The following is a 12,721-nucleotide window of genomic DNA, read 5'->3' as shown; positions in this document are numbered from 1 at the left end:
GCAAACAGTTTTAGACGGATTAAGGACTCGGATCGTCTAAAGATATAAGGCGTTTAAAGAATTAACGCCATCGAAGTATTTATTCTGGCCCATTATGTTGAGGCTTTATTTGTTTTTGTTTGGTTGTTTTGTGGTTGCAACTTACGGTAAGATAAACATTTCAGGTGGAAAACACTTCCTTGTTGATCTGGGCATTGGAACCAATAACTTCACAACGCAGTCTCCCCCGAGCGGTCGTTTTTTCATTTTTTTGGGGGGGTACCAAAAGGCGAGGGAAGCTGTCACGGGGGGCAATTGTCCTAGAATCCACCAAAAGGATCCTCTGATGACTAATTCCAGCTTCTCTTTTTCATCTTACCCACGAAATTATAAAAAGTCAAGAAAAAGTATCCGTTTGATTTTGCGATTCTTTAAGTCGTTAAAAGGAAACTGTTAATTTCTAATACGGGGGAACAAAATGCCAATTCAGGAAATGTTCTTACCTGATTCGACGCAGCTTTCGGTAAAGTACTGGTTGATTTTGTACTGGAGAGTTCTCGGAAAGTTCACAGTAGTTTGCGGGATTCTGATAGAACTTAATCGCAAGTGTGATAGTGATAAGATAAACCTGTGATGCTTGACACATTGAGAGATGTAACACTGTTTTTTTATCATGATAAGGGTGATGATCTTGTGATATCTGGCTAACAATTGAGCGCTTTTGAAAGAAACTAGGGAATAATCTTATCAGTTTATTTTTTGCATACCGTGGTCTTCATTATTTAAGTTTAATAAAGCGGAGTCATGTGAAATAATTTTCGCGCAAGTAAATGTTTCAGTGAAAATTATGTTTAGTGGCTTGCAACTGATAAATCCGATCTAGCTTTAAACTAGTAAAGGAAGTCTCTATTCTTATAAAAAAAATCAGAGATGTTACACCAAGATAGTTCTAGTATCACTGCTCCAAAGAAGCGTTGGCCCAGTATCTGTCAGTAGCCTAAGTCATTTCTCTTCAAATAAATATTAGTTATTTATCTTTCCCTCTATCCATCTTCAGGTTGTCAAGATACAGACAAGAGATGTTCAAAGTGGAAGCATTATTGTAACTCTAATGCGCATGTCAAACAAAATTGTAAACGCACGTGTGGAAAATGTTATGTAGGTAAGAAATCTCGAAAAAATCGATTCTAACATGAATTTCTACCCTGAGGTTAAAGGGAATGATTTGAATTTTTCTTTGACCAATTTTCGTAGTTTATGGCCAAACACCATTACTATAGCTCCCATCATTTGGGAATGTAATTTGTGAATGTAATTTGACCCTTATCAGTTTGGATCGTATTTTCTGGTATTATCGTTATATTGTTCTAATTTTTTTTTTTTTTTTTTTTTTAGCTTCAGCTGGAGGTATGTATGTCATTGTTGTTCAAATTATTTTGAGTTTTTAATTAGGTCAATAATCAAGCCATCCCACAGTAGGATAAACACGGTTTCTTGTAAATTTAAGTAAATTTCGGCTGAGGTTAGCATCGATTTCTTAGTCTTAGATATAATCTTTTAATATTAAAATTGAAATACTTTATTCACAACAAAATAAATTTTCCTTAAATCGTATGAATTTTCTGGTCCCTTGTGAGAAACCCATTTGGATCATTAACGTTTAGATGTTGTCTAACTAATAACCATCAATTGCTTATTTTAGACTGTGTAGATAAAGATGGGCGGTGCAACTCATGGCGAAATCTTTGCAACTCCAACTCGTATGTGAAACAGAACTGCTACAAAACATGCAACAATCCAGTCTGCAATCCAGTTATTACCACCTTCAGTATGTTGCTTTAGATAATTCTTTAAGAATTCTTATTCAGATTATCATTCTTGTTCTCTGGCTAATACGACTTTTTCTCATAGATTGACCTTCTTTGATTTATACGGATGACTTTTCTCAAACGGAAAATATTTTCTTTTTGTTTATCAACCCTTAGCCTCACGGTCAGCTTTTGAGGAGACTGGTAACAAAATAACATTTAAAAGCCTTTCTAACGACGATATCAAAAACACTAGAATTGAAAAATGTAAAATAGCATTACGTCAGTTTAAGTTTAGCTATTAGAATGCTAAAAACGATTTTCACTCTTCCACAGAGGTAAGGTAAATATCTCTTATATAATGGAACAGAGTTTTACTGGGTTCGATGTGTGCAGAACAATTCATGAAAAAATCCAAAGACTCCAAAGGAACAACTGTATAGATAATTTTTTGTTTTTCTTTTTCAGCGTGTCGAGACAAGGATGCTAGATGTTCAGGTTGGAAGTCTCACTGTGGTAGCCATCCATATGTTAAGGCTAACTGCTTGAAAACATGCAACAAGTGCACAGGTATTATTGTGATAGTTTGCCAAATTACATTTCTTATCGAGAGTCTCTGATTTTAGTGGACAATCTTAGAAAAAATTAATGTTATACTTCGCCATTAAAAGTAAGCGTTAAGAAAAAGCTAGATTTCCATGTAATGTATGCGATGTTGTATATATGACGTTTAAAATCCGTAAGAGAAAAAAAGGTTTTTTTCAGTGAAAGTGATTTATTTAGCGATTTTTTCAGAAGCTGAGTAAACGTGCTTGGTATTTTTAGTAGGTCACGAAAACAACATGTGACAAAGACCTCTGTATCAATGACCGATCAAACAACATCTCATCCAGCGGGAATTAAGAGTGCACTTATTCCAATTAGGAAGCATTTCGAGTATTAGGAAGATTTTCCGTTAACGCTCTCATAAGGGTGGGGTCCAATCGTGTCTATGTTAACAGTGATTGGTGTTAAAACATTATAATACACAAATATAGAAAAATGTTGATGTACATCTTTAGGAGGTTGTGTGGACAGAAACAATAACTGTCGAAACTGGGCAAACAGCGGAGAATGTCGAAAGAATCCAGGCTACATGAAAGTCCATTGCAAAACATCTTGCAGAGTCGGTGGATGTGGTAAAAATGTTTTTCTTGTTGCCTTAAGATTTTTTCCTGTCAGCTCATATAAATCGGAGTATCACATTTTTAGCAAAATATTTTTGTCGAGTTCCAAAGTTTTTTGATAGAGCTAGGCGAGAAAAAATATACAAAATATCCGGTACGGTTTCCATAATGCCAGAATGAGTTCCATATTGTCTTTAAAATCTGTTCATTTGTGTGCCAACTTTGCGCCTGTTTTAGATGTGCCTCCCATTACGCTGTGCAAGGTTTTTTTAGATTCGAAACTTCCAAGAATGTTTATAAAACGTTTAAAAAGAGAACAACCTTTTTCTCTAGGACATCAAAAGCCGATGACAACACGTAAACCATATCGAAGGACAACTAAAAGGCCACATTATAGAAGGACCACCAGAAGACCTCATCGAAAAACAACAAAGAAATATTATAGTAAGTGCTTTCTTAGCATGAACCAGACTCTTCTTCACCGAGATTTTTCAAAATAAAAAGTGAATAAATTGTGCTCGGGTGTTTGGGTTGTTACATACTGAAAGTTACCACATTCACAAGCAAATAGCCAGGTTCCTTTCAGATTCACATTCTCTAATAGTTTCGTGCTATTTTTTCGATCTAGGTTTTCATTCCATAGATATCAGATGGTTTTTGATTTGATTTTATGTTCAGATTTTCCATATTTTGTTTACAGCTGAGGCACCGACCACAACAACGACCACAACAAAGAAACCTCGACTTACACAAAGACCTCATCCCTCAGGTTCGTGAAATTTTTAAAAGAACTTTATTTTGAAATTAATCTATTTCATAGGAAACGTGCATCTGTTTTTTCTACAGTATTCAATTCACAGAGAAAAAATGCACATATCGTAGAAAAACATTATGTACTTAAAACACGAATCCTATGAAATAGGCTAATTCAGGCACTTGTTACCTATCTGAGCTTTTTAGCTTTTAACTTAGGACTCTAGATACAAAGACCTAAAGCTTAACACTTTTTTCTCCAGCTTTCTTGGCGTGCGGTATCAACAAGTTTAACAACCCATTCATCAGTTTTGTTGTTGGTGGAAAAATTACTACACGTGAGAAATGGATATGGCAAGCAGCCATTTATCATTACGACATATTTCTTTGTGGTGGAACGTTGGTGGATAAGCAGTATGTGGTTACTGCAGCTCATTGTGTCAATGATTATGGTTATATGAAGGATAAAGAAGGCTTTGATATTGTCCTTGGCGATTGGGATAGGTTTGTTTTAATAACGTTTCCACGTATAGAGTTGACTTAGATCAGGGCTTTTAGATCTTTTAGGGTGGATACCCGGGCGGGGGCACTGACCTTGACGGCCTACAGGGACGTGCTGCTGGAGTTAAAAAAAGTTGACCCTGTCAGATATGAATTTTTGGTAAAATAGTGACCCTGTTAGATTGAAATTTTTTCTAACTTCCACCCTAACAAGTGGCAAAAATGGCTAAAGGTAGACGAAAAACTAGTAGATTTGGGACCTTGTCAGATGTCTTCAGAGCCTAAAAAAGGGAACCTGACCAGCGGCATGTCCCGTACCCAATTTTGCATAAGTGCCCCCCCCCCCGGATGGATACTGGCAAGTTAAAGTTGGAAAATTCGGTATTCCAGGCCGGCCAGTTGGTTATTGAAGTATCACCAAAAATATGTCATGCTGACAAATGAAATATCTAGACCAACCACATAAATTCTTTCATGAAATTCGTCGTTCACCGAAGCAGAATAGACTCCACGAAATTAGTATTTTGTATATTTCGCCCCCCTTTACAGTTTTTGAAAAAAAGTTCCCGAAACATCATCTTTTCTTAGAGTTCTCTTTTGACTTTTAGAGATGATAAAGACACAATGAGAGAGCAGCGATTCAGAGTGGAGAAAGTTTGGGCACATCCGAAATATTACAAAACCAATTACGACTATGATCACGATATTGCTGTGATAAAATTATCAAAACCTGCCACATTGAACCGAGCTGTTGGAGTTGCTTGTCTTCCCTCGCAATACGAAAAAGTCTCACTGGATTCGAAATGTTACATATCAGGTTAGTGAAAGACTTTCGGACCATTCTATTTATATTCATACATGTGGGGAGGACGAACATTTCCAGGGGATTTCCCAAAGAACAAACTCCAGGGCATGTTTTTGCACTTTGGTGTTTGATACAATTTTTTCCAAGGGTTTAATGACCAAAACATAGTCTACCTACTATATTTTCTTTTACGGTTTATTTTTTTGATAAGAATTGCCTTGCCGTCCTTCATGCTTTCCCAAATTGTTAATTAATCTTCGGAGTGCCTTTAGGAATTTGGAGAATTGTGTTTGATGGTATGTATAAGTTTGACTTCAAATCACTCGTCTTTTCAGGTTGGGGAAAATTCTCAGATACATCCAGTGTGGTAAAGAAGCTGCAGGAAGTCAAATTACCACTGGTATCAAACAAGATCTGTGGTGGAAAAAACAAAGATCCAAATGGTCGCTCAATGATCAACGAGAACATGCTGTGTGCGGGAAGCCCCAAAGAAAACAAAGGAAGTTGTGGTGGTGATTCTGGAGGACCTTTGGTTTGCCAAAATAGTAAAAAACAATGGGTAAGCTGCGAACAATTCGATTTCTTTCAACTTAATAAAAATCTCCATCAGAAATCCTAGTTTAAGAATTGATTCTTGTTTTTATCAACTAAGAATGAGGCCCTATCTGTTGTTGTTGACTTGGCAACACAGCGTGACTAATGATCTATGAGAAGACCAAAACAATTTTGCACGATGGACTGAATAACACTGAGATTTGGTCTAAACTTTGAGGAAAGACTATTAGGAGAGCATAAGATGAGTCAGAAAAAGGGTTATGAAAATTATTCTCTCTTTTCTTTCAGACATTACAAGGTGCGGTCAGTTGGGGAAGTCAATTCTGTGACAGTCGCATTATGTATCCAGTGTTTGCCAGGGTTGGTAACTATGTTGACTGGATCAAGAAACAGATGGCTGAAGGTTGAGTAACCAATCAATAATGTGATGGTATTGGTATGGATCACACATTTTTTTGTTTTTGTAAAAAGGGATATCATAATTTATGTACGTAAAAAAACAAAACTAACCCTTGCCCCATCCTCTTCCTGACTCGTCCAGGAAGGAATATTGATTAATGATTTTGGAAAATTATCCGATTGAACTAACCCTAACTTTAATATGAACATTTTTGAATAATTTTGTATAAGAAAAAAGATTTTGATACCACTTTATATTGTGATCAAAGAAGAAATTGATTTTCAAAAATTTATCTTCAAAATCAATAGATTCATATGGAATCAAATGTCCCGGGGTACGAGGATTAAACTGGATAATGTATTTTTCTTGTGTGATTAGAGACAACATGCTTAATATGACTCCCTGGTCATCCCCCAAAAGTATGACACACTAGATTGATATTGTTACTGAGGTTGATTTGGCGTTTGTTGATATCCTCTCAAGCAGTTTTCAAAATTTTCTCTAGTGTTTTTGCAACTTCTGTGTGGACTAAAATACAGGTTTATCCCAGTAACACGTTTATAGATTCTAGGGTTGAAAGGTTTTTTTGGTTTCCAAATTATATTCCACGTTTAGAAAACGTGAGAGAATGCTATGGACAATAAATATAAAAATATTTTACATATAAAATAATCAACAAATGAGCTGGACTTTTCACTCCAAAGGCTCCATAGACTTTTAACTTAATTTGGAAGGCGTAAATTACACCTGCTGACTGCTTGGCGAAATATAGATTCTTGAAACATTCATTTTTTTAAATGTCTGGCATCATATTTCTATTGTATTGCTCCTCCATTGACTATCACAGGTGACACAATAGATAAAAAACGTTCATGTAACGCCACTGTTGAATGTTAGGGGATCTATGTTCAAGTAATACAACACACTTTTTTCCATGCTCTTCCCATAATTCACCAAGACAAAGTATTCCAGTCTTTCAAACGATAAGAACGGCTCTTTAGATGAAGTTCAATAATCCTTGGTTGGAACTGCGTACGGGTTATAAGAGGTGTCCATTGCATTGTTGTTATATGATCTATTGTATTCCAAATTTGGTGGTCTCGACCGTAAAACTAAAGAGTCACTTTTCTCGATACCTTCTAAGTAAGGATCATAACAACATAGAGCGTAGACTATAGCTTCGACAGACGTCAGGAGTGTTGCCGCTAGACCACCGTATAAAGTGAAAACAGCCCAACCTCGCTTGAATGAAGAGTTTTTTATCATTTCAACTTCTAAGTAGACAACCATGAACAGAATGCATATTGCTGAAATAGAATAAGAAGAAAAATCAAAAATATCCAACAAAAATTCAAGAACAATACCGAAGCTACTTCAGGATTTCACGTATTTGAAATATATGTGATGATAATGTTTTGTAATGGCATACAATTTAATTGGACATTTGAAGCAGCCCTCTAGGGTTGATATCTGAGAATGGGTTGTTCAAAAAGAGTGATTGTAAGTGTTACATGCGATTGTTCCAGTCGAACTTACTTGCTAAAATGAATAAGAGTGATGCAGTGATTTCGACGCATTTTGAGCGATGACTTTTAGCCAAACCACAGAGTGTGAGGAAGATGGCGATCAGAATGATTGCAACAGCTGCTATGTCCATCACGATCAAGATATCTTTATCTGAATGAAATAAAAAGGGAAAATAGTTTTTCAACTGCGCAGTAGGAGAAAATGAAAATCGCACTACTTAGCCTTGATATTGCCTTTGTGACGATAAGAACAAATTATCATGATCTCATTTTTTTTGAAAATGAAGATGACATGATGATGCTATTAACTTCATTTTTGGTAAAGAGGCACTTTGAAGCTTTTTTATATTTCAACTATTGAAATATTTTCACAAAAAAGTATATCAATCAGCAAAAGTTACAGACTCTAGAAGTAAGGTGACCCGTTGATGTGAAGAAAAAAAACAGCCAAAAATGGGGTTTTTAAATTATCAATCAAAACGTTAGTGTTAATCCCAGTCTGCACCAGGTTTTATTATGTGCAGTTTTCAAGAGGAAAATTTCCATCTTTCGGTAGATTTTCTCCGTGGGTTGAGGGCCCCCTTCACTAAAAGAAACCTTCCCTTTATACGTCATAGACATTGCTTAATAGAGGGATTTAAATGTCCGTACACTTTGATTTTATAAAAATTAATTTCATGTCAGAGAGGTTAGTTCAGTATATGACAGGATTGATTTCTCAATTTGTGGTTTGTGCTAATGAGATAGATCCAATTAAGTCCAACAGTTTCTTAATTAAATGTCAATCAAAACAAAAATTAAGAGATTATATCAAATCTGATTGTTTTATGACAAATAGTTTTTTACACTGTGATGAAAATATGTCGAAAGCTTTCTGTCAAGGAAATGTGAAATATAAAAAAGCACAGTATTTCAGACTGTTGCTTCGTTTTCTTCTTTATGAAAATATTTTTCACTTTAATAGTGGGGTTCATCGGTACACATCTGTGTCACAGACCCGTGTTGGACCACTGGAAAATTTGGCAAAAATTTCGCCCCCGATGGGAAATTTGCTTTGATTTCATCCCCATTCGAAATTCAATGTTTAGAAATTGAACTCTAAAACCATCCTCTTTGGTTTATTAACCTTAGAACAATTGAATTTCTATCCCCATTGAGATTTCAATAGGAATTTTTGTCCCACTGAGTACCATGGGCTACCATCGGGGCTGTTAGACAGGGGTGTAATGGTCAAGAGGATATATAGAGTTGAAAAGATGCAAAAGGAAGATTTGCCACAATGGTTTCAATCTCTATTCTTGAAGTCTAAACTATTGTCTCGAGTATTCAGATTGATGTGGTGACAATAACCGCAAAACAACTAAATTTACCATTTTTTGACAAGAACCCTGTACACTTCTTCTTCTTTCTCTGAGCCTGGAGTTACTCAATTTCAAGCAATTTAGGGGTCAAAGTAATAAAAATTGTGTAATCTTTGAAACTTTTTGAAGTGTTGGACAGTCTTAACCTACCTCTTCTCATGTTGGGTTCACTTTTAAATTCCAAAATATTATCATCAACGGAACAGATCTCAATACCATTCATTGTTGTACAGTTTCTCCACAATCCTACCCGTGAACTGGAGGTGCCATTTACACTATCCTCTATTAACACATCATAAGCCACACCACTAGCAACCAGTAGGCCTACTGCAGCGACACTCAATATGAAAATAATCGAAACACCCAAAATATGGCAACACCGCATTTTTATTATTTCTAATTCTAAATAGTCGAAAAGAAGTCCCTGGTAAAATTAGAAAAGAGCTCTAAGTGCATTTTTCTAGCCTGAAATATTCTGACCGACGCGCTAATTCTTTGGTCCTCGCTCAGCTGGCACACACGTCAATTGACTTTGTTTTGAAGTTTTTTGTCAGAAATTCAGACACTAGGATGCATTCTCTACTATTATCTCTAAAAAAGTTTTTTTCCCATTTACTGTTGGGACTAGTGGAACAGTTATACAAGTATTCATCCCATTCAACCAATAAACCAATAGCAAAAAGAATTTTCAAGAGAATCGCTCAACATAAGTCGCTAAGTTTCTACACCAAACCGAACAACACAGCAAATCAAGTCATATCTAAACAAACCGATTAAATCTTTCTTTCCTCTCTCTCTCTTCGACTCAACTAAAACATAGATTTGTAATCTATTAAAGGATGACGACGGGAGGAGATAATATTATGTGAGTCATTATCAAGAGTTCTTTGAATGCACAGTAACAAGCAAAAAGGCATCTTATTATCTATCTTTATCAATCTCAATTCATATTTTCTTTTTTATATATATTGGTCAGTGTTTTTTACTCAGTATGGTACACACGCTCTTCCCTATGTTTTAGAAAGATTCTCAGCATAGTATTCATATTTTGTTATTAAATGAATTCTTTTGTTGAGGGTGGTAGGGTTATAAATAGAGGGTGATGGTATTGAGCCAAGTAGATTTTCTAATTTCAGATCAAAAGCTTCTCTGTCATGGGTTACTTGGTTACACTCTCTTCTGCCACTCGTCGAAACATCCCTGTATCAGCACCCATGTCTAAATTAAACACACATTTGTTACCTTATTGGACCTCGATTTGAAAAACACGATTTCATTCTGATGGAAGAATTGTATTCCTTGAAAGACTACTTGATGAGCGTTCTTCATTTGTATTCAATATTATTACATGCTTCTGGTTGCCCCGTATGTCTTGACACCTTCATTTACTAAAAGATTAGCTTGATGACCTTGATGGAGAAGACCGTGATTGAGGACCGCGAAAGTAAAATTACGAAGAGGTGAAATAACATTGTCCTCCTTATCTTACCACTCTGTAAACTGAATATGTGTTCGAAAGCAAAATCTGAATAGAATCTTTGGATTGAAATCGGCAAGTCAACCTACAGTTTTATACGCATAACCGTGAGTATAAGCCCTCTTTGATCCTTGCCGACGTATTTTAAGGAATTAACTTTCGCGACCTCAAATATTACAAGACATGAACTTGACGTCTAAATAAACAGCGTTGTTTGTAATAGTTTGTTATGTAATATTGAGACAATCAATGCGCTTGTTTTACCGCCCTTCGAACTTTCAAAAGTATTTACAATGCTTTGTTAACCGTGGGTTTACTTTACCCATGAAGAAAACAATCAATAATTGATAAATATTATACACGTCCCGGGGGGTACTAGGGCAAAATGGGTTACGGGGCTGCGCCGCTGGTCAGGGTACCTTTTTTAACCTCCACGAGTTAGGGTCGCAAAAACACCAAAATAGAAAAATCAGTCCCTCGTAGGGTGCCTTTTTTGGAAAATTTGGGAAAAAAGTAGAAAATTTGAGAACAATTTGGAATTTCAGTCCCATTCAGGGTCACTTTTTTCGCAAATTTCGGCAAAGTTTTTTAAAAAACGAGTTCCACGTAGGGTCCATTTTTCTAACCTCAGCGGAGCATCCCCGTCAATCGGCAAGGGTAGTAACCCCCGGATACACGTATAGATTGTTGTTTCGTGATCATAAAAGGCTTCTCAAGGAAACTTTTGATACTGTGATTTTCCAATTTCTACAAACACAAGGCGATTCCCGAACAATTTCCCCCTGGTGAATTTCCCCCTGGTGAATTTCTCCCCGGTGAATCCCCAGTAGTAAATTCCCCCCTGGTGAACCCCCCCCCCCGGAAAATTCCCACCCGGTGAATTCCCCCCTGGTGAACTAAAAAATCATGTAATTTGAAATAAGCGATTTTACTATTTATCTTATAAAAATCTGTGTAGACGACTATCATGTAAAAATCTTTCAGTTCTTTTCTCAGAATCAAAGAAAATGGGCGTTGTGATTCTTAAAACTTTGTAGACTATCATGTAAAAATCCTTGACCCTAAAATTGGAGGTTTGTTTCGATTGAAAGTTTTAAATTAGTCTCTCTAAGGGTTGGAAAATCCAGGATTTTTAGGGAATTTTTTGATTTCCAGAGAAAAAATTGTAATAAAGTCTCTCTAAGGGTATGACTTTTTTCAAAAATCGAAAAAAAAAAATCAAAAAGTCTCTGTAAGGGTCGGTTTTCGGAGGTCCCGTCCGCACATACCTCTCATTCGCCAACCCTAGTACCCCCCGGGGTTACAGTCCATGATTTCGAAACTTAAAAACACATATGAAAATATATGAGTGGCAATTCACCAGGGGGAATTCACCGGGTGGGAATTTTCCGGGGGGAAATTCACCAGGGGGGGATTTATTGGGGGGAATTCACCGGGGGGGGATTCACCAGGGGGGAATTGTCCGGACACCCACAAGGCAACTGTCGAACAAACACACAAATCAAAAAAGTCCAGAGCTCTCTACACTTTTGTTGCAATCCTACTTAGTCCGGGGGAATTTCTGCCTTTTTTGAGGGAACCCAAAATTTGCTTACACATGGAGTTTTTTGATTGAAATGCGTTCATTGGGTCCTTAGGATCGAAAAACCGGTCGAGTGCCACCAAGCACACCTTGAGCATTTTCCATAATGGCAGAAATTTCAAAATGACGGATTTAAAAATTTTCAAAAATTTTATGTATTCAAACATAGGCATATTATATACTGTTGGAAAGGATTTTTCATGTTAAACAACTTTTTTGCTTACGAAAAATCATTCATTAACTGCTTGATGATGTTGACGTCCACTTCCTCATGTTGACTTCTCAAATTCTTCCGTGGTGTGACGACGCCGTTTTCAACTTGTATTGGTGTTGCATCTGAGAATGTCACGACAAGTCTATTTTCGAAACGATTGACAGTGAGCATATCAACTATATACTTTGAGACGACATCGATTACTTAAATTTTGTTGTGCGATGATGTCATGGTAACTTCTCTTGCTGGGAGGGGTGCATCAAGTGTCAAAATATGGTTGTGCGAAATGCTTCCTGTCCTTTCTTCCCTGGTTGCACCTTTAATTGAATACTTAAAGTATCGATCAAAAACGAGAAATACGTCAGTATTTTCCTGTGATAGTTGATAAGTTACGTACGTGTACATTTTGTAAGCCAGACCTATGACGGTACCATCCTTTGACCAACTGATATCCCAAAATTTTGCGCAACCATCCACAATGGTGACCTCTGGCTTCATTTGGTTTCTTTGAGACGTTGTAACTTTGAGAGCTTCTTTTAATTGCGATTTACCGTTAGGGGGTCTCATCTCCCCATTCTTTTGAAAGATTGATAG

General features: G+C 36.5%; 2 protein-coding genes across 2 annotated transcripts; one reads left to right on the top strand and one right to left on the bottom strand.

Annotated features, from left to right (window-relative positions):
• Window positions 1-6,028, top strand: LOC136808723 (chymotrypsin-like elastase family member 2A). The gene is made up of 12 exons (XM_067065265.1): window positions 1-146; window positions 1,037-1,141; window positions 1,375-1,386; window positions 1,682-1,807; window positions 2,256-2,357; window positions 2,849-2,965; window positions 3,287-3,397; window positions 3,654-3,722; window positions 3,970-4,210; window positions 4,816-5,024; window positions 5,348-5,571; window positions 5,856-6,028. The coding sequence occupies exons 1-12, from the start codon at window positions 95-97 to the stop codon at window positions 5,973-5,975; spliced, it is 1,488 nt and encodes a 495-aa protein (XP_066921366.1). The 5' UTR covers window positions 1-94; the 3' UTR covers window positions 5,976-6,028.
• Window positions 6,029-6,864: 836 nt separating this feature from the next.
• Window positions 6,865-9,290, bottom strand: LOC136808722 (uncharacterized). Its single transcript, XM_067065264.1, has 3 exons — window positions 9,005-9,290; window positions 7,504-7,644; window positions 6,865-7,274 (listed from the first exon to the last, which is right to left on the bottom strand). The coding sequence occupies exons 1-3, from the start codon at window positions 9,237-9,239 to the stop codon at window positions 6,976-6,978; spliced, it is 675 nt and encodes a 224-aa protein (XP_066921365.1). The 5' UTR covers window positions 9,240-9,290; the 3' UTR covers window positions 6,865-6,975.
• Between the last annotated feature and the right edge of the window lie 3,431 nt (window positions 9,291-12,721).

The sequence above is a fragment of the Clytia hemisphaerica genome, unplaced genomic scaffold (genome assembly GCF_902728285.1).
Source record: "Clytia hemisphaerica strain Z4C2 unplaced genomic scaffold, Clytia hemisphaerica genome assembly, whole genome shotgun sequence".
Taxonomy (NCBI): Eukaryota; Metazoa; Cnidaria; class Hydrozoa; order Leptothecata; family Clytiidae; genus Clytia; species Clytia hemisphaerica.
This window is presented reverse-complemented; position numbering and strand designations above follow the sequence as displayed.

Excerpts from the sequence above, each read along its gene's own strand:
- LOC136808722 (XM_067065264.1), bottom strand. The coding sequence starts at position 9,239 with ATGCGGTGTTGCCATATTTTGGGTGTTTCGATTATTTTCATATTGAGT. Across the intron at positions 7,645-9,004 it reads TGAACCCAACATGAGAAGAG|ATAAAGATATCTTGATCGTG; the intron begins GTAGGTTAAGAC and ends TATTTCATTCAG. Across the intron at positions 7,275-7,503 it reads ACTCTTATTCATTTTAGCAA|CAATATGCATTCTGTTCATG; the intron begins GTAAGTTCGACT and ends ATTCTATTTCAG.
- LOC136808723 (XM_067065265.1), top strand. The coding sequence starts at position 95 with ATGTTGAGGCTTTATTTGTTTTTGTTTGGTTGTTTTGTGGTTGCAACT. Across the intron at positions 147-1,036 it reads TTTTGTGGTTGCAACTTACG|GTTGTCAAGATACAGACAAG; the intron begins GTAAGATAAACA and ends ATCCATCTTCAG. Across the intron at positions 3,723-3,969 it reads ACAAAGACCTCATCCCTCAG|CTTTCTTGGCGTGCGGTATC; the intron begins GTTCGTGAAATT and ends TTTTTTCTCCAG.